This window comes from Aotus nancymaae, unplaced genomic scaffold (assembly GCF_030222135.1).
Source record: "Aotus nancymaae isolate 86718 unplaced genomic scaffold, 86718_ANA_hifiasm-v0.15.2.pri h1tg000067l, whole genome shotgun sequence".
Lineage (NCBI taxonomy): Eukaryota > Metazoa > Chordata > Mammalia > Primates > Aotidae > Aotus > Aotus nancymaae.
In genome coordinates this window covers 5,185,890-5,211,045 of record NW_026988482.1, presented here as the reverse complement: position 1 = coordinate 5,211,045, position 25,156 = coordinate 5,185,890, and the positions used below count along the sequence as shown (strand labels likewise).

The 25,156-nt window shown below is 41.0% G+C and overlaps 1 protein-coding gene and 1 pseudogene across 3 annotated transcripts in view; one reads left to right on the top strand and one right to left on the bottom strand.

Moving 5' to 3' along the window:
* PARL (presenilin associated rhomboid like) overlaps nt 1–25,156 on the top strand; it is a 55,698-nt gene that overhangs the window by 16,879 nt on the left and 13,663 nt on the right. For all 3 annotated transcript variants that reach the window (XM_021674491.2, XM_064366860.1, XM_064366861.1), the window contains exons 4-5: nt 4,681–4,729; nt 23,538–23,633. In XM_021674491.2, coding sequence (XP_021530166.1) covers nt 4,681–4,729; nt 23,538–23,633 — 145 coding nt within the window. The remainder of the gene's footprint in view (nt 1–4,680; nt 4,730–23,537; nt 23,634–25,156) is intronic.
* Nucleotides 1,853–2,941, bottom strand: LOC105720612 (L-lactate dehydrogenase A chain-like; annotated as a pseudogene).

Here is a 25,156-nt window from a genome sequence, read left to right as displayed (position 1 = left end):
AACATGGTGAAACCCTGTCTCTACTAAAAATACAAAAATTAGCTGGGCATGGTGGTACATGCCTGTAATCCAACTACTCAGGAGGCTGAGGCAGGAGAATTGCTTGAACCCAGGAGGCGGAGGTTGCAGTGAGCTGAGATCACACCACTGCACTCCAGCCTGGGTGACAGAGTGAGACTGTCTTAAAAAAAAAAAAAAATTAATGTTAATAGTTGTTAATGTTTCTGTGTAGAGGATATCTCAGCTCTACTAAAGTTTAAAGACCACTGTTATACTTGGATCACCTTGCTGGATTACTTTAGAGCAGCAGTCCGCAACCTTTTTGGCACCAGGGACTGGTTTCATGCAATACAATTTTTGCACAGATCAGGGTTGCAGGGGGCAGATGGTTTTGGGATCTGTTCCACCTCAGACCATCAGGCACTAGATTCTCATAAGGAGCGTGCAGCCTAGATCCCTCACATGTACAGCTCACAGTAGGATTTGCATTCCTATGAGCATCGAATGTAGCTGCTGATCTGACAGGAGCCAGAGCTGTAGTGGTAATTTTCTCCCCTCTGTGTGGCCAGGTTCCTAACAGGCCACAGACCACTACTCGTCAGCAGCCGGGGCATGGAGACCCCGGCTTTAGAGTACTTATTTGAACTGCAGAGAATTTTTCAAAATACACACATGCCTTAGGGGTAGGGTTACCAAGTGAATTTTTTTTTTTTCTAAGAGACAGGGTCTCACTCTGTCACCTAGGCTTCAGTGCAATAATGCAGTCATAGCTCACTGAAGCCTCAAACTCCTGGGCTTGAGTAGTCCTCCCGCCTCAGTCTCCCAAGTAGCTGGGACTGCAGCCATGTGCCACCATGCTGGGCCAATTATTTCATATTTTATGGAGATAGGAGTCTCACTTTGTTGCCCAGGCTGGTCTCAAAATCATGGCCTCAAGTGATCCTTTCACCTTGGCCTCCCAAAGTGCTGGAATTCTACAAGCGTGAGCCACCGTGCCTCTCACCAAGAGAAGTTTTAAATGTTTGTGAGTGACATGATATTTACACACCTATGGTAAATACCAGCTGTTGAGTGTCTCTGTGCTCAAGATGAAATACAAAAAAAAAAAAAATAATACGGAGCTTTTAGAGCTTTTCATTTACTTTATATGTGAGTTGATGGCCCTCTTCTTTCTTAACTGATTTCTTAAAAATGTTTGCATTTAGATAAAACATATAAATATTTTATTTCTTTTACTTGCCAATACATATTGAACACTGAGACTGTGGTTAATATGTGGATTCAGGCCCATTTAGTTTCAAGCACTTTTGATTTTTTTTTTTTTTCACTGTTCAAGGTTTATTGGGGGTTTTAGTTGGTGTAACACTTGGATAGTTGGTTGCATTGTTTATATGTAGATCTTTTTACATTGTATGGTAATGTACACTACTAATATATATAGTTCCCAAAATGAGATCCTTTGGAACAAGACATACGATATTGGATCTATTCACTGAATGCCAGGATGTGACTGACTGGGAAAAAATGTTGGACCAGGCATGTTCAGTGAAGGATCCAGGAAGTTATATAGCAAATGAACATCTCTCTGGCTCAAGGGGCAACTGCAGCGTGTGCAGCATTGGCAGCGGGGCCTCAGAGGTGGCTGGACTATTTCACACTAACCAGTTTAGGACTACACAAGGTTACCACCATCCAGCATCAGGATATAGCCGTAGGACTTTACAAACCGTTCCTATTTCTAACTTCAGGAATTGATGTTTGTCCCAGTCCATCTTAAAATATAACTGCTTTAATCACAGATCAGATAAAAAGGACAACATGCACAACGTCCAGCTAAAATCCTGTTGTAGCCTAGACAGTGAAATGTATGACATCAGAAGACTTTAAAATTGCAGCTCTTTTTGGATCCCCCAAAGTGTATCCGCACTCTTCTTCAAACGGGCCTCTTGCTCAGGAGTCAGAGTCACCTTCACAACGTCTGAGATTCCATTTTTTCCCAAAATGCAAGGAACACTAAGGAAGACATCATCCTTTATTCCATAGAGACCCTTAATCATGGTGGAGATTGGGTGCAGCCGCCTAAAATTCTTCATTATAGTCTCTGCCAAATCTGCCACAGAGAGTCCAATGGCCCAGGATGTGTAGCCTTTGAGTTTGATCACCTCGTAAGCACTCTTCAACCACCTGCTTGTGAACCTCTTTCCACTGTTCCTTATCGGTATCAGTCTTTAAATCTGGGTGTAGAGTCTTCAGGGAGACACCAGCAACATTCACTCCACTCCATACAGTCACACTGGAATCTCCATGTTCCCCAAGGACCCACCCATGACAGCTTAATGGGTGAACTCCCAGCCTTTCCCCCATCAGGTAACGGAATCGGGCTGAATCCAGATTGCAGCCACTTCCAATAACATGTTTTTTGGGAAAGCCACTTATCTTCCAAGCCACATAGGTCAAGATATCCACTGGATTTGAAACAATAAGCAACTTGCAGTTCGGGCTGTATTTTACAACATTAGGAATGATGAATTTAAAGAAGTTCATGTCAGGCTGGACCAAATTAAGACAGCTTCCTCCCTTTTGCTGATGTGCCCCAGCCGTAATAATGACCAGCTTGGAGTTTGCAGTTACATTATAGTCTTTGCCAGAGACAATCTTTGGTGTTCTAAGGAAAAGGCTGCCATGTTGGAGATCCATCATCTCTCCCTTCATTTTGTCTTCAGTGACATCAACAAGAGCAAGTTCATCTGCCAAGTCCTTCGTTAAGATACTGATGGCACAGGCCATACCAACAGCACCAACCCCAACAACTGTAATCTTATTCTGGGGGGTCTGTTCTTCCTTTAGAGGATTATGAATCAGTTGATCCTTGAGAGTTGCCATTTTGGACTTGGAACCAAAAGGAACCAGGAATGCACGTCGGGCGGGCGTCGGGGGCGCACAGCAGTGGGATCTGGATTCGGCGGCAGCTGCTCCAGTCGCACTTTTGATTTTTATGACACAATTGCCCTTCCAGTCTGGAGAGTGGGTTGATATCTTCTTTACTTTTCCCCTTCCTAGGAGCAATGTGGTCCTGGCCAGCAAGAGCCTGGGAAGGAAGCCTTGTGTTTTCTTTTTACTAATGATGGTTTGAGTTTTCTCTAAGTAGGGAAAAGAATTCACTCCTCCTTGTTTTCGCATGGGCACATTCAGGAAGCATGAGCCCTGTCTGTGTTAGAGAGGCTTTATGCCAGAACAACAGTGGGTAATATTTGTATGTGAAAATGACAATAACTAGCAATAGACTTTTATTCAGTACAATGTATTTGAGAAGATAGTAAAACTGACCTATTCCATTATCCTGGAACTCTTAGAAAGTTAATAGATTTCCAACACTTGTCTGCACATGAAGTTTTGATATCCAAATGTACCCAGATGGTTCCTGAGAGTGGTGAAAAATGACACAAACAGTATACATAATCTTTATTTAAAGATTGATTTGTTTATAATGGAATTAAACTAATGACAGGTTTAACGCAGAAAACCTATGACTGTTAAAGAAGATTGAAACAACATGTAAATTTAACATGGAAACGTGAAAGTCCTGGGAACCCCTTTTGTACCACTCTGTGTGAAGTAAGATCTAGGAGCTCATACACAGTGTAATTATAATTATAGAAATGGAATCTGCCGGGTGCAGTGGCTCACACCTGTAATCCCAGCACTTTGAGAGGCCAAGATGGGAGGATTGCTTTGGCCTAGGAGTTCAAGACCAGCCTTGGCAACATAGGAGGATCCTGTCTCTTAAAAAAAAAAAAAAATGGAATCATGCATACTAATCTGTAATTTCTTTTACCTTGGATTTTTATTTTTAAGAACAAAGTCTGGTTTGATTTCATAGTTATAATAATTTTTTATTTTAAAACTTTAATTGTGGAAAATTTCAAGCAGATACAAAAGTCAAGAGAATAGTATGATGAATCATTATCATCCAGCTTCAGTGTTTACCAACAAAGGGCCAATTTTGTTTTTCATCTATTTCCCTTTTTTCCCTTCTCTTTCCACCCTTGTATTATGGTAAAGCAAAATTCTAGACATATTTCATCCATAAAATTTTCGATATGTACCCCTGAAAAATTAGGATACTCCTCTTTTTACTAACCTCCAGTACCATTCTAGACATAGCAATACTAGACATAGTACGATTCTAGACCAGCAAAATTCTAGACATATTTCATCCATAAAATTTTCAACATGTACCCCTGAAAAATTAGGACACTTCTCTTTTTACTAGACTCCAGTACCATTACTAGATTAACATAGGACCTTGGTATGAATAATCACTTCCTTGGTACCTGTCTGTATCTGTGAGTGTGCTAAGGGCTTTACATTATTGTTACTCCTCGTGACAACACTGCTTAGGTATCTATCATTGTCCCATTTCATGTGTCAGGAAACTGAGGTTTAGAAGTAATTGTGGTCCCAGAGCTATCCAGTGGTTCTGTGTGGAGAATGTGGCTGCCTGACAATACAACACATCCCTTTTCCATTCTAGTACGTATTTATTATGTCTGTGGCCACCAGTGATTTTTACAGATGAGAAAGTCCTCCTTTATGTGCAAGGCATTGTCTTCTGGTTTTTCATTTTTGTAGCCTGAAATTTCTCACATATGGTGATATGTACTTTTCCATCTGTTTTAGATTAACAAGTGGTGGAATAACCTAAGTGATGGCCAGCGGACTGTGACAGGTTTGTGTTAGCTTACACGTTTTAACCATTCAAGGGAAGAGAAATCAAATCAAAAGGTACAGTATGTCACAGGCGATGGCTTTTGTTCCATGCTCAGCAGTGGTTTAGAAGACAGTCTCTGTACCTATAGGCGAATGTAATAGCCTATAAAGTAGTGAGGTATGAAGGTTTACATGATGCTCTGAGTCAGTTACTTTGTCATTTTGATCGAGTATGATACTGATTGGTTAGTTTTGTTGTAGAATTCCAGCTTGTGGAATAGCTTATTATTAATGATTACTTCCCTTATTAAAGAAACTAACAAATGTTAAGTACTTCAGGATGCTGTAATACACATTCTGTCCCTACTCGGAGTTGCTTACAGAGTAGCTGTCTTTGTTTTTACAGATGAGGAAACTGACTTTCAGAGAAGGAACTTTTGCAGGTCAAACTGCTAGTAAGCAGTAGAGCTGAGTTTCAAAACCCAAGTCTGTCTCATTCTAAAGCCAGTTTTCTCTTCTCCCCCATGCTGTTTTTAAAACCCTGTTTAAATGGAAGCATGACATGCATGTCACCATGAAACTTTTTTTTCCTTTATGAATTGTTATGGAAAGACAGTTCTGGCTCTTTAAGGTAACACCTCTGCAGTATTTTACGGACTTATTTGAGAAACTTGAAAATAGATTTGTGCTAGGAACAGTGGCTCACACCTGTAATCCCAGCACTTTGGGAGGTTGAGGTGAGCGGATCCCTTGAGCTCAGGAGTTTGAGGCCCGCTCGGGCAACATGACAAAACCCCATCTCTACCAAAAATACAAAAAAATTAACCGGGTGTGGTGTTGCACCACTGTGGTCCCAGCCACTTGGCAGGTTGAAGCGGGAGAATTGCTTGAGCCTGGGAGGTAGAAGTTGCAGTGAGCCGTGGTCGCACCATTGCCCTCCAACCTGGCTGACAGAGTGAGACTCAAAAGAAAAAAAGAAAATTTTTTTAAGTTTTTTAATAATTGTGTAGATAAGAAAAAGTTATTTCCAGAGAATTGCAAAATATTTCTTCTCAAATTTGATTAGACTTTTTTGGTGCTCTTAATTTTCTGTACTTAACAGAAGTGGAGAAAGGATGCTTATCTTTCTGTATTCGAACTGTTTCTTTTCTCTGGAAGCCTTAATTTATCTCACTTTATTGGAACCTGATCCAGCTGTCAGGCTTATGGTTCAGGCATTGCTTCCTTTAGGAAGTGCTTGCTTTTTTCCTGAACTCATAGGAGTTTTTATCATTGATGATGCAATGTGCCTTATGTAATTGTATGTGTAACATCGTTGAGGGCAATGTAAGCATCTGCAGGACAACAATGAGATTTTAAATTTTGTTATAGCACCTAGCATATGTCATGTACACAGTAAGGGCACTCATAATCTGTTGCGTGAATGAATGGTGAATGGAATCTTAACCAAGGGATTGAGATTTTTCAATGTTGCCATACCTGAGACCATAGAATTGGTAGGTCAGCAACATCTTAAAATGATTACTTCAAAGATAGTTCTTTAGTAGCACATCTGTTTCCACTAGATTAATGTATTTTGTTTACTTGTTTTATGAAAGTAACGAGGCTGAGTGCAGTGGCTCACGCCTGCAATCCCAGCACTTTGGGAGGCCACGGCGGGTGAAGTCAAGAGGTCGAGACCAGCCTGGCCAACATGGTGAAACCCAGTTTCTACTAAAAATTTAAAAAATTAGCAGGGCGTGGTATTGCACGCCTATAATCCCAGCTACTAGGGAGGCTGAGGCAGGAGAATCACTTGAACCCAGAAGGCAGAGGTTGCCGTGAGCTGAGATTGTACCTCTGTGTTCCAGACTGGATGACAGAGCAAGATTCTGTTAAAAAAAAGAAAGAAAGAAAGTAATGAAATTAAGATTTCTTTAGGGCGGCAAGATTTTGCTTTCACAATTAGTTGATACCTCACATTCTTTGAAGGTGGTTGTCATTTTATGCCATTTAACATATGAAGAAGCCTAGGGTCAGAGTTTAAAACCTTTTCTATGCTGATGAATAGTTTATTCAAAGAAGCTGGAGGCAATTAAAAATCAGAATTCTTTCCTTCTAGTCTTTTTCTTTTTTTTAACTTTTTTTTTTTTTTTTTTTTTTTTTTTTTAATAAGACGGGGTTTCACCATGTTGGTCAGGCTGGTCTTGAACTCCTGACCTCAGGTGATCCTCCCGCCTTGGCCTCCAAAGTGCTTGGATTACAGGCGTGGGCCACCATGTCCAGCCCCTCCTAGTCTTTTTCATTTTTGAAATCAAATCAGTCGTTTGGCCTGAAGAGCATAGCAGTAGAGAGAAATGCTTGTGATCTATCTTGCAACTAGAATCTAAGCTGCTTGGAATAACATAAATGTGTATGGTCATGTTGCAGGTCTTAAATCTTTATTGTTAGGTTATCCAAGTGACTGTAACCTCAGGAAATGCTCTTTGAACTGTTTTGTGTCACCTCACACTTTTCTTTTAGGAAATAATAGTTCTAGTAATAACGATTCTAGCTTTACAATATCTGTAAGTGGTGCTTAGTCAATTAACTGCATCCGAGATTCTCAAGAATGAACTGTTGATTTCGTATGTCTTGTCTTCTTTCTGAGGTGCCAATTAGTCCAGCTTTCCTTGCTGAGCATTCCTGATTGCTTCTTGTAGACTGCACAGTGAAGTTGGCTCAGCTCCTGATTTTACTCGATAACTCTATCCCACTTTCTTTCTTTGGATTAGAGATGTTTTCTGAACGTGGTGGGTGTTTTTTTCATTTTATGTTTTGAAAGAACTTGACAAGTGTGACCGTGAGAGTTTTTAAAGCTTTGTGAGACCAGTGTGCTTCTCTGCTTTGTAGTAGTCATTCCTAGACAATGGCAGCATGAAAGTTCTAGAACTTAAAGATTTCTCACTACTACAGCAAATGCTTCACTTAAGTATTCCTTGCTGTTGAATCTGTTGAGCTTCTGAATTTGGACGGAAAGATTTTGGTTACAGTAAGTTCAGACAGTAAAGAGTTAATCCAAATATACGTAGTTTCTGAGTTTCGGATAACGAGGGGTATGTCAAATTTATCCATGTCTCTTTGGATTCTAGGTGTAGATAAGAACAGTCAGATTGTAAAGGATACCTGTAATTTATTTTATTGGTAAGGTGGCATCTGGTGGTGAGATTAAAAAAACCTCCCTTTCTAGCTAGGTGCTGTGGTTCATGCCTGTAATCCCAGCACTTGGGGAGGCCGAGGTGGATGGATCACCTGAGGTCAGGAATTGGGAGACCAGCCTGGCTAACGCGTGAAATCCCATCTCTACTAAAAATACAAAATTAGCTGGGTATGGTGGCACATGCCTGTAATCTCAGCTACTCAGGAGGCTGAGGCAGGAGAATCGCTTCAACCTGGGAGGCAGAGGTTACAGTGAGCCAAGATCGTACCATTGCACTCCAGCCTGGGGAATAGAGTGAGACTCCGTCTCAAAACAATAGTAAATCTCTTTCTTACAGCTGATGCCAGGTTTGAAGTCTCCAGTTTTTGACTGTCTCAGTCTGTCCGTGGGAATCCCTTTTTAAAGATATGCTAGAAAATTTGTTTTAATCCTTTTTTGTTTGTTTGATAGGGGATTTTCTTGGTCTTAATTTTTGTTAGACAGAAATAATCTCCCTAGGCTTCATATTGCTCTGAAAAAGTTTTTATAAGCTCTCTGGGTATTTGAGGGGCAAGTGGGGAGTATGAGGTGGCATTCTTCACAGTTAGATTTGTCATCCTTGGTGCTTTTATATGTCAGCTAGTTTTCTGTTCTATTGCCTTGGTCTGTCAGCCTTTTAAGCCTGTCCTGGAAGTCCCCAGGCAACCCCCAGAGAGAATATTTTCTCCTACCCTCTAGCTTTCAGGGTCATCTTTGAGGCACTTGCCAGGTTTTCCTGTTAGTTCAAGAGAATGCTGACCTTACTGTATTGAGATTCAGGTAAGGCCATGGGAAAGAATCAGCTTAATTATTATTTTTGATCAAGAAGAGAGAATGGAAAAGGTAGGGAGAGAGATCTCAAGAAAACTGTGCCCTAATTCCTCGATGAGTGTATTTTTTGTCAGCTCCAAAGATTAGTCACTGTACTCCCCAGTCTTTGACCCCTTGCCCCAACTTCTGAAGTCTGTTCTTTTTTCTTTGCTATTCTGTTTCTACCAGGCTTACTCTTTTTCATTTCAGTTTTCTCTCTCCTTGTGCCTTTTCAAGGTTTTGAGCTGTCTTCCCAGACTAAGGTCTCCTTACCTACTCCTGATGTTGCTGGTGAGGCTGTGTTTTCCTTGGTTTTGTAGCCCATCTTTGCCTTTGAATCAGTCACTGTTGTTCTGTAACTCCTGACTTCCCAGTCTGCAGACTACTTATTTTCGGAGAAGAATAGCAAAATTAATCCTTGAGGGCCAACCATGCTTCAAGTATTATGCTAGGTGCTTTACATGCATTCATATTATTATTAATCATTGTAAGAACCCTGTTAGCGGTATCCTCATTTTTCAGATGGGGCATAGAGAGGTTAAATAACTGAGATTACACAGCTAGAAACAGATGGATTTAGGAATCAAACCCACTTCATATTTCAAATAATATGCTTTTTGTTATGTCCTCTCATTTTCTACAATAGCAAACCACCACTAATTACCTGTCTGATAAACCACACTGCCTCCCCTTATCAAGTATCTGGGTGCTGATTCACACCACAAAATGCAGCAAATTGCTCCAGAGTAGCAGCCTGGTACCCAGGGTGGAAAGGGAACCCTTTTGGACTGCCTCGATTAGATTTTGTCATTGTAAAATGATAAATATGCATGGTAACAGATTAAAATTGGAAAAAAGGATACATAAATTGAAAAATCAGTCTTTCTCTCACTCTGAACTTCCAGCTCTGCACCTTCCTCTACCATAATAACCGTTGCATCTTTAGTTACTTACGTGTTCTTCCAAAGCATCTATTTATGTATAGGCATTTATATCTGTCTGTGGTTTAACACAAAAATAGTCACATGCAAGACGTACTCTCTGCACCATGATTTTTCTCACTTAATATTTTGAAGAACACTCTATATCAATACAAGTAGGTCTGTTACATTCTTTTTAATATTTTATTGAGGTATAATATACATAAGAGAAGAATGTGAATGTTATATCACATGTACAACTCAACTAGTTAATTTTCACAAGCTGAGTACATCCATGTAACTAGCCCCCAAACTGAGAAATGGAAATTACCAGCACCCCAGGCTTTTTCTGTTTTGTTTTGAGACAGCATCTCACTCGTCACTCAGGCTGGAGTGCAGTGGCATAATCATGGCTCATTGTAGCCTCAACCTCCCAAGGCTGGTCTTGAACTCCTGGACTCAAGTGATCCTCCCCCTTTGGCCTCCCAAAGTGCTGGGATTACAGGTGTGAAGCACTGTGCCTGGCCTGCATATTCTTTTTGATGGCATTATAGTATTCTGTGTGCATTAATATTATTTAACAGGTCTTTTATTAATAGATATTTAGGTTGTTTTCAGTCTTCTGCTGGTATAAATATTACTGCAGTGAATTGCCTTATATATCTGTACCTTGTACAAGTATATTTTTAGGATAAATTACTGGAAATAGAATTGCTGGGTCAAAGAATATGTATGTTTAAAATTTTGTGTATTGCAAAGTTGTCTTAAAAGCAGTTGTATAACAATTTAAATGTCCTCCCATAATATACAGAGTCAGATTTCTAAAAGTTACTCACAGGGGAGGTAGATATTTTCATCTGCAGGGATAGTACAGAGAAATAATAACTTTTGTTGTGGTTAGCAATTGTAAGGGCCTTTGCCTCCCTCATTGTGAATTTGTGCTGTTCTTTCTGTTTGCCTGTATTAGTTTCAAACTTTCTGTCTATCCCAGTGGGAGGATGGAAGATGGACAGTCTCTCTGGGTTTCTTCTTGATTCCAGGTAGCTGTGGACCCAGTCCTTAATTAGTTTGGTGGATACTGCATAGGAAAAGAAATGATAGCCACTGTGTGAGGCCAACAGGTTGATCTTTGCACCTGCCTGGTTCCCAGAGAACCTGAGGTAAGGACTGTTTGAGCCCAGTTCTTTGGCTGCTGTGGATGTACATGCTTGTCAGTGTCTGGACTAGCCGGGTCTGGGTCACTATGGAGCCCCTTCAGATAAAGGAGCTGTGGAGGGGTGAATCGGCCCACCCAGAAACGGGATCTGTGAGTAGCTGTTAGACCCCAAGTGGTGTGGTAAATCCTTTATAGGGAAAAGAGAAAAAAGGGGTTGTACTACCTTTCTCGGGCTAAGGAGGAAAATAACCTGGGGTCATTGAACCAAGTAGTGCTTTCTAAATCAGCGCATCTGCCTCTTTAAAAATTAAGATATAATTCACATATAAAATTCACCATTTAAAGCAGGGGTCCCCAACCCTGGGTGAAGGACTGTTAGCAAAACTGGGCTGCACAGCAGGAGGTGAGTGGCAGGGGAATGAGTAAAGCCTCATTTGTGGGGTTTTTTTTGTTTGTTTTTTTGAGACAGAGTCTTGCTCTGTCACATAGGCTGGAGTGCAGTGACGTGATCTTGACTCACTGAAACCTCTGCTTCCTGGGTTCAAGTGATTCTCCTGCCTTAGCCTCCCAAGTAGCTGGGATTGCAGGCACGTGCTACCACACCCGGCTAACTTTTGTATTTTCAGTAGAGCCAGGGTTTCACCATGTTGGCCAGGCTGGGATCTAGGTTGCACACTCCTTATGAGAATCTAATGCCTGATGATCTGTCACTGTCTCCCATCACACTCAGACAGGACCTTCCGGTTGCAGGAAAACAAGCTCAGGGCTCCCACTGATTCTACATTATGACAAGTGTAATTACTTCATTATATATTGTGATGTAATAATAATAGAAATGAAGTACAGAATAAATGTAATGCACTTGAATCATCCCAAAACCATCCCCCTATGACTGGTCTGTGGAAAAATTGTCTTGCACAAAACTGGTCCCTGGTGCCAAAAAGGTTGGGGATCATTGAATTAAAATGTATAATCAGCTGAGTGTGGTGGCTCACACTTGTAATCCTACCACTTGGGAGACCAAGGTCAGAGGATTGTTTGAGTCTAGACCAGCCTGAGCAACATAGTGAGACACCGTATCTCTCTAAAAAGAATAAATAAAAGTAGAAAGCCAAAGTAAATTCAGTGGTTTTTATGATATTTAAAAGGCTGTACAACTACCTTCATCATCTAATCCCAGAGCCTCTTCATTATCCCAAAAAGAAACCCCATTCCCATTAGCAGTCACTCCCCATTCCCACCTTCCCCTCAGCGATCAATCTGCTTTCTCGAGGGACTTTCCTATTCTGGAGTTTTCGTGTACCTCAAGTCACATAACATGTAGCCTTTTGTGCCTGTTTCTTTCAGTTAGCATAGTGTTTTTAAGGTTCAGTCATGTTGTAGTGTGTATCATCAGTACTTCGTTTCTTTTTATGGCCAAATGATATTCCAGTGTATGGATATGTTACCTTTGTTTATTCACTCATCAGTTGATGGACATTTGAGTTGTTTCCATTCTTCAGCTATTAATAATGCTGCTGTGAACTTTCATGTGCACATTTTTATATGGACATATGTTTTCATTTCTTGGTTTATAGCCAGGAGTGGAATTGCTGGGTCATATGGTAACTCTGTTTTTTGTTTTTCTTAATTGTAAAAAAAAAAAAAACCACACACACAAAACATGAACTGTATACCATCTTAATCATTTTTAAACATATAGTTCAATAGAGTTTAGTATATTCACATTTTTGTAAAACCAGTCTCTAGAACTTTTTTATCTTGTAGATCTGAAACTCGCTACTCATTAAACAATATGTCCCCTTTTTCTCCTCCCCTCAGCCCTTGATAACCACCGTTCTACTTTGTGTTTCTGTGAATTTGACTACTTTAGATACCTCGTACAAGTAGAATCATAAAATATTTGTTTTTTGACTGGCTTATTTCACTTAGCATAATGTCCACAAGGTTTATCCGTGCTGGAGCACATGACAGTATTTACTTCCTTTTTTTTTTTTTTTTTTTTTGAGACGGAGTTTCGCTCTTGATACCCAGGCTGGAGTGCAATGGCGCGATCTCGGCTCACCGCAACCTCTGCCTCCTGGGTTCAGGCAATTCTCCTGCCTCAGCCTCCCGAGTAGCTGGGATTACAGACACGCGCCACCGTGCCCAGCTAATTTTTTGTATTAGTAGAGACGGGGTTTCACCATGTTGACCAGATGGTCTCGATCTCTTGACCTCGTGATCCACCCGCCTCGGCCTCCCAAAGTGCTGGGATTACAGGCTTGAGCCACCGCGCCCGGCCTTTACTTCCTTTTTTAATGCTGAATAATTATTTTGTGTGTATATCACATTCGTTTATCCATTCATCTACTGATGGACATTTGAGTTGTTTCTACCTCTTGGTTATTGTGAATAATGCTGCTAGGAGCACAGGTGTGCAAATATCTCTTTGAAACCCGTGCATTCAGTTCTTTTGGATCTATATCCAAATATAGGATTGGTGGATCACATGGTTGTTGTATTTTTAATTTTTTGAGGAATTATACTATTTTCCATGGTGGTTGCACCGTTTTACATTCCCACCAACAGTGTGCAAGTCTTCCAACTTCTCCACATTCTTGCCAACATTTGTTATTTTCTCTTTGTGTGGTTGTGGGTGTGGGTCTGTGAGTCTGTGGGTGTTTGACAGCAGCCAATCCTGACGGGTGTGAGATAACACCTCACTGGTTTTGATTTGCATTTTTCTGGTGATTAGTGATGTGGAGCATCTTTTCACATGCTTATTGGCCATTTGTTTATCATCTCTGGAAAAATGTCTTTCAAGTGCTCTAGTTATTTAAATTTTTTGTTGTTGAGTTGAGTTATATAAACATTCTTTTTTTTTTTTTTTTTTTTTTGAGACGGAGTCTTGCTCTGTTGTCCACGCTGGAGTGCAATGGCATAATCTCGGCTTACCGCACCCTCCATCTCCTGGGTTCAAGCACTCCTCCCACCTCAGCCTCCTGAGTAGCTGGGATTGAGGTGTGTGCCACCACTCCTGGCTAATTTCTGTATTGTTAGTAGAGATGGGGTTTCACCTTGTTGGCCAGTCTGGTCTCAAACCCCTGACCTCAAATGATCCACCTATCTCAACCTCCCAAAGTGCTGGGATTATAGGCATGAGCCACCACGCCTGCCCAAGTTGTAAGCATTATTTATTCTGGATATCACCCCCTTATCAGATACATTATTTGCAAATGTTTACTTCCATTCCGTGATTGATTTCTGCTTTTCTACTCTTTTATTGTGCCTTTTGGCACAGAAGTGTTTCAGTTTGGCAGAGTTCCAGTTGTCTCTCTTTGTTTTGTTGCCTGTGCCTTTGGTGTCGTAGCCAGGAAATCTTTACCAAGTCCAGTGTCACGAGGCTTTTCCTCCATTTTCTTCTAAGAGTTTTATAGTTTGGGGTCTAATGTTTAGGTCTTTAATCCATTTTGGGTTAATTTTTGTATATTGGTATAAGATAAAGATCCAACTGCAGTCTTTTGCATGTGGGTATCCAGTTTTCCCTTTGTTTTCTTTTTGAAGGACTGCCAAATTGTTTTCCATAGGTGGCTACACCATTTTCCATTAGTGTGAGGATTCTGTCTGTTAGTGCCTATCTTTTCTGTCAGTAACTACAGTTTTTTTGTTTTTTGGTTTTTTTTTTTAATTTCTTAATTGTGGTAAAATATATATAACATACAATTTACCATTATAGACATTTGTTAGTGTACAGTTTAGTTGCTCTAAGTAGATTCACAGTGTTGTAGGCTGGGCGTGGTGGCTCATGCCTGTAATCCCAGCACTTTGGGAGGCTGAGGTGGGAGGATTGCCTGAGGCTGGGAGTTTAAGACAATGTTGTGTAACCATCACTACTACATATTTCCAGAACTTTTTCATTATCCCAACCAGAAACACTGGATCTGGTAAACAATAGCTCCCCCGTACCTCTCCCCATCAGCCACTAGTAACCACATTCTACTTTTTGTTTCTGTGAGTTTGCCTATTCTAGATCCTTCATATAAGTGGAACCATAATTTTTTTTTTTTTGGATCCAGCTTCTTATGCGTAGCATAATATTTTTGTAGCATGATCAGAATTTCCTTTGTAAAGCTCAGTAATATTCCGTTCTCTGTATTTACCACATTTTGTTTATCCATTCATCTGTTGATGGACATTTGGGTTGTCTCCATCTCTTGGTTATTGTGACTTATGCTGTGATGTACAAAGGTTTTGACATCCCATATCCTTGCCAATATTTAAAAAAAAATTTTTTTGGCCGGGCGCGGTGGCTCACGCCTATAATCCCAGCACTTTGGGAGGCCGAGGCGGGTGGATCACGAGGTCAAGAGATCGAGACCATCCTGGTCAACATGGTGAAACCCTGTCTCTACTAAAAATAAAAAAATTAGCTGGGCATGGTGGCGCATGCCTGTAATCCCAGCTACTCGGGAGGTTGAGGCAGGAGAATTGCTTGAATCCAGGAGGCGGAGATTGCGGTGAGCTGAGATCGCGCCATTGCACTCCAGCCTGGGTAACAAGAGCGAAACTGCGTCTCAAAAAAAAAAATTTTCAGACAGAGTCTTGCCCTGTCACTCAGGCTTGAGTGCAGTGGTGTGAACATGGCTCACTACAGCCTCAACCTGGTCTCAAACAACCCTCCTGCCTCAGCCTCTTGAGTAGCTGGGACTACAGGCACGTGCCACCATACCTGGCTAATTTCTAAATTTTCTGTAGAGCTGAGGTCTTGCCAAGTTGCCCAGGCTGCTTTTGAAACTCCTGGGCTCAAGTAATCTTCCTGCCCCAGCCTCCCAAAGTGCTGGGATTACAGGTGTGAGCCGCTGTGCCTGGCCTATTTTCTTTTTCTATTTGAGATGGAGTCTCGCTCTGTCACCCAGGCTGGACAGACTGGAGTGCAGTGGCATGATCTCAGCTCACTGCAGCCTCTCCGTCCTGGGTTCATGCAATTCTTCCTCAGCCTCCCGAGTTGCTGGGTTACAGGCACGCGCCGCTATGCCCAGCTAATTTTTTGTATTTTTAGTAGAGATGGGTTTCACCGTGTTAGCCAGGATGGTCTTGATCTCCTGACCTCGTGACCTGCCGCCTTGGCCTCCCAGTGCTGGGATTACAGGTGTGAGCCACCGCACCTGGCCTCCTTTTTTTTTTTTAATGTGATAGTAGCCATCCTGATGGGTATAGTTTTGATTTACATTTTGCTAATGACTAGTAATGCTGAACATCTTTTCATGTGCTTATTGAGTATTTGTATATCTTCTCTAGAGAACTGTCTATTTATTTCCTTTGCTCATTTTTACATTGGGGTGTTGAGTTTTTTACATATTCTGGATATTAATCCCTCATCAGATATGATGTACACATTTTCTCTCGTTTTGTTGCCATTATTATATCCATCCTGGTGGGTGTGAAGGGGGTCATTGTGGTTTTGGTTTGCCTTTCGCTAATGACTCATGAACATCTTTTCATGTCTTATTGTATATTTATTCTTCTTTGGAGAAATGTCTGTTTCTCCAAATCTTTTGCCCATTTAAAAATAGTTATTTTGGGCCGGGCACGGTGGCTCACGCCTGTAATCCCAGCACTTTGGGAGGCCGAGGCGGGTGGATCACGAGGTCAAGAGATCAAGACCATCCTGGTCAACATGGTGAAACCCCGTCTTTACTAAAAAATACAAAAAATTAGCCGGGCGTGGTGGCACATGCCTGTAATCCCAGCTACTCAGGAGGCTGAGGCAGGAGAATTGCCTGAACCCAGGAGGCGGAGGTTGCGGTGAGCCGAGATCGCGCCATTGCACTCCAGCCTGGGTAACAAGAGCGAAACTCCGTCTCAAAAGAAAAAAAAAAATTGTAATTTTTTTGTTGAGTTGTAAAAGTTCTTTATAAAATATTCTGGATACTAGACCCTTATTAAGAGATACGATTTACAAGTATTTTTCCCGTTCTGTGACTTGTCTTACCACTTTCTTTGTAGTGTTTTCTGAAGCATAAACATTCTAATTTTGCTAAAGTCCATTTTATCTACTTTTTTCTTTTGTTGCTTGTATTTTCAGTGCTATGTCAAGGAAACCGTGACCTAATTGAAGGTCACAAAGACGTGTACCTACGTTTTCTTCTAAGAGCTTTAAAATTCTGACTCTTAAATGTAGGCATTTGTTTAATTCTGAGTTGATGTTGGTATTTGGTTTGAGGTAGGGGTCCAAACTCATTCTTTTGCTTATGGATATCCACTTGTCTTGAGCACCATTTTTTGAACAAGACTGTTCTTTCCCCATTGAATTGTTTTAGAACAATAGTCACAAAGCAGTTGACCATAATTGTATAGCTGTATTTCCGGACTCTCAGTTCTGTCCGTCAGTCTATATAGCTGTCCTCATTCTAGTACTACACTGTCTTTACTCCTGTAGGTTTGTGTTGTAAATTCTGAAACTATGAATTGTGAGTCTTCCAACTTTGTTAATGTGAAATATTACATTGATTTTTCATATGTTGAACCAAGCTTCCATTCCTGTGACAAATTCCACTTAGTTATGATTTATAATCCTTTTTATATATTGCTGGATTTAGTTTGCCAATATTGTCTTGAGGATTTTTGCATCTATCTTCATAAAGGGATTTTGATGGTTTTGTTTTTGTGTGTGTGTGTGTGTGTGTGTGTGTGTGTGATGTCTTTGGTTTTGATACCAAGGTGATAGAATGGATTGGAAAAATGTTCCTTCCTCTTCTATTTTTTGAGAGTTTGAGAGGCATTGGCGTTAATTCTCCTTTACATTTGGTAGAATTTCCCAGTTGTAGTAAGTGGAATAGTGTGCTTTCACCAAATTCGTGGCCACCTAGAACCACAGAATGTTACTTTACTTGAAATAGGGTCTTTGGAGATTTAATTAGTTGCAGAGAGATCATATTACATTTGGATGGGCCTTAAATCCATCGACTTGTGTCCTTATAAGAAGAGGAGAGGTCAAAGAAAGATACAGAAAACAAGGCCAAAGAGATGGTGGCAGGGATTGGAGTGACGCACCTATAAGCCAAACAATGCCAAGAATTGTCAAGAACCACCGGAAGCTGGGAAGAGGGAAGGAAGGGCACTCCCCTAGAGCCTTCCAAAGGGATTACAGCCCTGCGGACACACGCTCTGATTGCTGACTTCTAGCTTCCGCAACTGTAGAGAATAGATTTTTGTTGTTTTAAGCTACCAAGTTTGTGTTACAACAGCTGTAGGAAACTCAGATATTAGTGAAGCCAGTGAGAAACATAGGCACCTAACACCTAATCTGGCTGTGGGCTTTGCTTTGTGGTAAGTTTTTTAAAATTACTGATTCAGTCTCTTCACTTATTCTTGGTGTGTTCAGATTTTCTGTTTCTTCCTGAGTCAATTTCAGTAGTTTGTCTTTCTAGGAATTTTAAATTTCATCTAAGTTATTCTGATTTGTTGGTTAATTGTTCATTGTATTTTGTAATGGTTCTTATTTTTATAAGGTTGGTAGTAACATTCTGCTTTCATTCCTGATTTTAGTAATTTGCTTTTATTTTTCCTTTTATTTTTTAGCAAATCTCAGAGCTGTGTGAGATGACTTTCGTAATTTGATTTTTTTTGTGTGACTGTAGCTGAAAGTTTATCAATTTTATTGATCATTTCAAACAGATCCAACTTTGGGATTTATTAATTTTTTTGTTTTTCTGTTCATTTATCTGTGTTTTTCATTCTTTCCTTCCTTCTGCTTGCTTTGGTTTTAGTCTGCTCTTCTCTTTACAGTTTCCTAAGGTGAACAGTTAGCTTATTGGGTTGAGGTCTCCTTTTTCAGTGTGGGCATTCATAGCACCACTTCTGTTGCATCCTGTACATTTTGCTATACTGTATTTTTGGCTTCATTCATCTCAGTTTCCTAGTTGCCCTTGTGATTTCTTCTTTGACCCATTGGTTACTTAGAAGTTTGTTAATTTCCACATACTGGTGAATTTTCTGAATTTATTTCTATATTGATTTGTAATTTCATTCCATGTGATCAGAGGACATACTTTGTATAATGTTAGTGTTTTAGTTTATTGAGAGTTGTTTTGTGACTGAACATAGCCTGGGATATGTTCCATGTGGACTCGAGCAGAATGGATATTCTGTCACTGGGTGGTGTATTCTACAAATGTCTGTTAGGTCTGGTTGTTTAATAGAGTTGCTGAAGTCTTCTCCTTCCTTGCTGATCATTTGATTATTCTCTCCATTATTGCAAATGGAGTTCTGAAGTCTCCAGCTGTTACTGTGGAGTTATTTTTTCCTTCAATTCTGTCCATTTTTCTTCATGTCTTTTGAGATTCTCTTGTTAGGTGCATATGTTTCTAATTGTTATATCTTGATGGATTGACCTTTTAATCATTATATAATATCCTTCTTTAGCAATGCATTTTGTCTTAAGGTCTATTTTGTCTTACTATGCATGTGGCCTTATAGAGTCCAGGAATATGTTGGAGGTTTTCAGAGTTTCTATGGAAATCTTATTCCCCTGCTTTTCATTTTAAGATTTTTGATTAGTCTCTTATTTGCCCCCAAGTGTTATTCACCATCTCAGGCAGCTTCAAACTGAAAACATTTACCTGTCATTGTTTTTGACAAATGCCCTCTATGAAAGGAGTTTTGTACTTGGGGAGCTCCCAGTCAGGTTAAACAGACAGCCTTGAAAGTGGGTCTTCCTTAGCACACTGGTTAGGTGGAAACCAAAAAAGTGGGTCTTCCATAGAACCAACAGCCAGGTCAAATACTGACAGTTCTTTGGGAATGAGGCTTTGAAAGAGCCCCAACTCCATTCTACCAGCTACTTCTGCTTTCAAGACTACCTTGTAACTAGAGAGTGGAGGATTGGACTAGGACAAGTTAAAATGCTACAAAGCTAGCTGTTTTGAGATTCAGCTGTTTTTCTCAAATAAATACTCGCTGGTTTGCTGTAAGCCTTTGATTAGTTTCCAGAGTTCGAAAAAGTTGATTCTGGCATTTTTGGCCAGTTCTTTCATTGCTCTTATGAAGGAGAGGTATTTTTCGCTGACGTAGTCCAGTGCATTACGCAGGTGTGACAGTAGGCACTAGGACAGCAGCAGCCTTCCTGAATCAGCAGTGCCAAGCTTGCCCAAGAGCTACTGAGTCAAGAAGAAGCAGGTGACATCCTTCCTAAGTGGAGATATACAGAAGTTAAGCTCTTCTTTCTCAAAGGAGGAGAGAGGAGGAAACCATTTTTCTGTGATCATCTGCATACTGGTGCATGTATTATCTTATTTAAGCCTCACTACAACCTTTACGAGGTAGGCGGTATTATCCTCATTTTACAAATGAGGGAATAAAATGCCACAGGCCACAAAGCTGCCAAGTGACATACTTAGGATTCAGTTCTGGGAAAGCCATTCTCTTTTCACCGTATTATCCATTTGTTGGCTCGTCACCTTGTGACTGCCACATTGAATCATGCTTTCTCGTTTCATCATCACTCAACCCTTTTTTTTTTCCTTTTTCTTTTCTTTATCTTTATTTATTTATTTTTGAGACAGGGTCTCCCTCTGTCGCCCAGACTGGCATGTAGTGGCGCTGTTTTGGCTCACTGCAGACTTGACCTCCTGGGCTCAAACAGTCCTCCCACCTTAGCCTCTCAAATAGCTGGGACTACAAGCATGTGCCACCATGCCCAGCTGATTTTGTTAATTTTTTGTAAAGAAGAGGTCTCACTGTGTTGTGCAGCCTGGCCTCAAACTTCTAGGCTCAAGGGATCCTCCTGCCTGAGCCCCAAAGTGCTAAGATTAGAGGCATGAGCCACCACACCTGGCCCATTCAGCCCTTTTAGGTAGATTTTATTATTCCTATTTTACAGAAGAGGAAACAAGCTGAGAAGTTAGGCCTCTTCCTCAGGTTATAATGTAATAGGACAGAGTCACTTCTGCTGGACTCCTTCACCCATGCTTTTACCCAAAATGCGGTGCTGCCTCAGTGGGCCTAGGATCGCCACACATCCTCTCCTGCTCATCTGCTTCTGGGGACTGGCGTATGCTATTTCTCAGCTAGGAAGCCCTTTTTATGTGGTATGTGAAGTCCTAGAATGACCAAGGTCAAAATAAATCTTCCTGGCTCCCCGTGTCTTGGCGTATAGTAGAAAGAGCACTAGATGTGGCATTCTGGCTTGGCCACTGAATTTGGCTCTCAGACAGTTTGTACCTTTGACAGCTTCAGTTTTTCTCATCTATAATTGGCCTTCAGAATAGGGTTTGCAGAGAAGAAAGTATATGCGTTTTACTTATTTCTTTTAAATGTGTATATCTTAAGATGAATTTATAGTGGTTAATGTACATAATTTGTTAATAAGCATACATACATGGGATGTGTCTCTTGCTAATGGAGTGCCTCATCACAGCAGTTGGATGACCACTGGCTTATGAAGTAAGGGATTTTGACTACAGTCTGTTTCAGTGCCAGTACTCTCATAATTTATCAGAAAAGCTTCTTGCATTTGGATTGAAAACTTAGCAGTGTTAATTCTTTGTCTACTGTTAACCTTGATATCTTTGGTTATCTTTCCCTTTTTTTTTTTTTTTTTTTGAGATGGAGTTTTGCTCTCGTTGCCCACGCTGGAGTGCAATGGTGCAATCTTGGCTGACTGCGACCTCTGCGTCCCCACAACCTCCACCTCTCAGGTTCAAGTGATTCTCCTCCCTCAGCCTCCTGAGTAGTTGGGGCTACAGGCATGTGCCACCATGCCCAACTAATTTTGTATTTTTAGTAGAGACAGGGTTTCTCCATGTTGGTCAGGCTGGTCTCGAACTCCTGACCTCAGGTGATCTGCCCACCTCAGCCTCCCAAAGTGCTGAGATTACAGGCGTGAACCACTGCGTCTGGCCTATATCTTTCCCTTTTTTCAAGTGTTTTCCCTTATTGTAATCACTTTATGCAGAGACACATCCTCCTCTTTGACAGTGCTATGGTGCCTGTGGTTTCCAGAAGCTGGGTGTGCTGTGTGTCAGTGGTTTGAGGAAGTCGCTCCTGGAACTGACAAGAGGAGGCAGAGTAGTCATTGCCATTTTTCAGCTTAGCAGGCAGAATCCAGGACCCCAGCTTGTTGTCTTTGCCTTGAACCACATTTAGAGTAAAACACCAAAGCCCTGACTGACCATGATCATGGCAGTCTGATCTTTATGATCATGGCCAGACTATTCTCAGTCTTTACCCTAAGATATCAATCACTGTGTATGACAACCCAGACCTAAGGGTGCACTCTGGGTAGTAAAGATGATTAACTCTCCCAAAGGAAACTAAAGAACCCTGGACCACACGAATCCTTGCTCTCTTCCTGTAGGATAAACCTCCCAAGGCTCCAGTCCCTGTGAGGAGGCTCTGCCCTTCCCAGGGTTCCAGGCTTCACGTTGGGAAGTATACACAGTGCTCTTCCTTGCCAGTGTATGATCCCTTTTCCCCCTCCTTGCATAAACGCTGTCCCTCTCACCATAAAAGAGTTCTAGGTAATTATTTACTAAAGATGGCATAATGGCTGTCACAGTCCCCACCAATGCGACATGTGATACAACTGATGGAATCGGTTCAACAAAATGCAATAACATTTAATGTACTACAGAGAAAGACAAAATGCTACCAATCAAGCTATCACATACCACCAATTATAAGATGCATTGTGATTTCAGATGCTAATATGGGAAAAATGTCTTAAGAGCTGTGGAAAATGGTAGCTTCCTTTCCCACCTCTCAAGTGGGAGAGCAAAAACTGGACAGACTAGAAATGCCAGGGGATAGCTGACAGCCTGACAGGATGAGCAGATGTGGAAGCCACAGGTAGCACCAAGATGTAGCAGCTGGCAGGGACCAGGCAAAGAGCGCCTTCTAGAATAAATCCTCTTTTATTTTGAATGTTATGGAATTAGTCCGAAGTTGGAAAGTGCTACTTGCCTGTTGCCTGAAGAGACTGGAAGAATGGATACATGTTTAAATTCTTAACAAGCAGATGAATACCTGTATGTGAAGGAGTTGTGGCGATTTATAAAATTAATGTATTTTTAAAGTTTCTAGTTTTCAAGAATAACTTAGTTTCTTCTCTAAAATGTAACAAGTTAATCCTATTAAATAAACCTACTCAGTTTCTTAGTGCTACTAACAACATCAACACCTTCGGAGAGAGGAAAGTCACTCACTCCCACATGTAAACGTACTTCAGAAGCGGTTGCAGATTTTTTCTAAATTATCCCTGAATTCCCACCAAATAAGTGTTTTTCTCAAACACATTGACCTTCACCTAAACAGATGACTCATATGTTTCCATAAGCTGACAGTAAGTTTCAGAAGCATCATGCCCTGAGGAAAAAGAAGTAATGTTAGCTTTTCTACTCTTTGGCAAAGAACCTAATTCTGTGTCTTTCTTCTGTCTTTGGCTTGGCTATTATAGACAATAAATCATTCATCTTATTATTACTGAGAAGAGTAAACTGTTCTGAAGAAGTAAAATATGGATCTGGGGAAAGGAAGTGAGCTCCTAGAGCATCTGCAATTTTCCAGGAATTCTGTGACTTTACCAACCCTTGGCAGTGCTGATACTTTAAAAGCACTGATTTCACTTGCTTTTCTTAGCCCACCCCCTGTCCCCCAAGTATACAGTGCTCTTAATTGTGGTAGACATCTTACAAGGGGGAACTTTAGGTCAGACTTTTTTGCTTTTATTTTTAACCTCCCTAAATTATAAATATTTATTTTGTAGGTATTATAGCTGCAAATGTCCTTGTATTCTGTTTATGGAGAGTACCGTCTCTGAAGCTGACAATGACCAGATATTTCACATCGAATCCAGCCTCAAGTAAGTAAGTCTAACTTGTGTGATTTATTTTAAGGTAGAGATAATAGGAAAGAAATATGCTTTAGTTAATTGAAATGCTGTAAAAAAGACGAGTTACTTATCAGTAGCTATAAGCAAAATGTAGAGAATAGGCTGCAAACTCCTTGATTGAGGACTGGGACCTCATCTCTTGTTCTTTTCTTTTTTTTTGAGATGAAGTCTTGCTCTGTCGCCCAGAGAGAGGTGCGATCTCGGCTCACTGCAACCTCCGCCTCTCAGGTCAAAGCGATTCTTCTGCCTCAGCCTCTCTAGTAGCTGGGATTACAGGTGCCTGCCACCACATCCAGCTAATTTTTGTATTTTTATTAGAGACAGGGTTTCACCATGTTGGCCAGGCTGGTCTTGAACTCCTGACCTCAGATGATCTGCCCGGCTCAGCTTCCCAAAGTGCTGGGATTACAGGCATGAGTCACCACACTCAGGCTCATTTCTCTTAATCTAATATCCTAATGAATCTCACACATAGCAAATATCTAAATATTTTTTGACAAATTAAGAGCTTTTTTTTTTTTTCCGAGAAAGAGTCTCACTCTGTCACCCAGGCTGGAGTGCAGTGGTGCAATCTTGTTTCATTGTAACCACCACCTCCTGGGTTCAAGTCATTCTCGTGCCTCAGCCTCCCGAGTAGCTGGGATTATGGGCACATGCCACTATGCCTAGCTAAGTTTTGTATTTTTAACAGAAACAGGATTTTGCCACGTTGGCCAGGTTGGTCTTGAACTCCTGGCTTCAAGTGATCCACCCACCTCAGCCTCCCAAAGTGCTGGGATTACAAGAGGTGTGAGCCACCGTGCCTGGTCCACAGGTTTATTTTTATTTATTTATTTATTTATTTTTTTTGAGACGGAGTTTCGCTCGTTACCCAGGCTGGAGTACAATGGCGCAATCTCGGCTCACCGCAACCTCCGCCTCCTGGGTTCAGACCATTCTCCTGCTTCAGCCTCCTGAGTAGCTGGGATTACAGGCACGCGCCACCATGCCCAGCTAATTTTTTGTATTAGTAGAGACGGGGTTTCACCATGTTGACCAGGATGGTCTCGATCTCTTGACCTCGTGATCCACCCGCCTCGGCCTCCCAAAGTGCTGGGATTACAGGCTTGAGCCACCGCGCCCGGCTCACAGGTTTATTCTTTAAGGATAATATTATATACAACTTTATAATTGACATAACTTACTTTTTCTTTCTTTTTTTTTTTTTTTTTTTTTTTGAGACAGGGTGTTGCTCTGTTGCCCAGACTGGAGTGCAGTGGTGCAATCTTGGCTCACTGCAACCTCTCTTTCTGAGGCTCAAGTGATCCTTCTACCTCAGCCCCCAGGAGGTGGGGCTACAGGCGCATGCCACCATGCCCAGCTAATTTTTTTGTTTTTAGTGCAGATGAGGTCTCACTATGTTGCCTAGACTGCTTATTTTTTTCTAATCAACTTTTGCCATAAGAATAAGTTGCTTTCATTGAACTGAGTTTTCATTGGTTGCTTACTAAGTA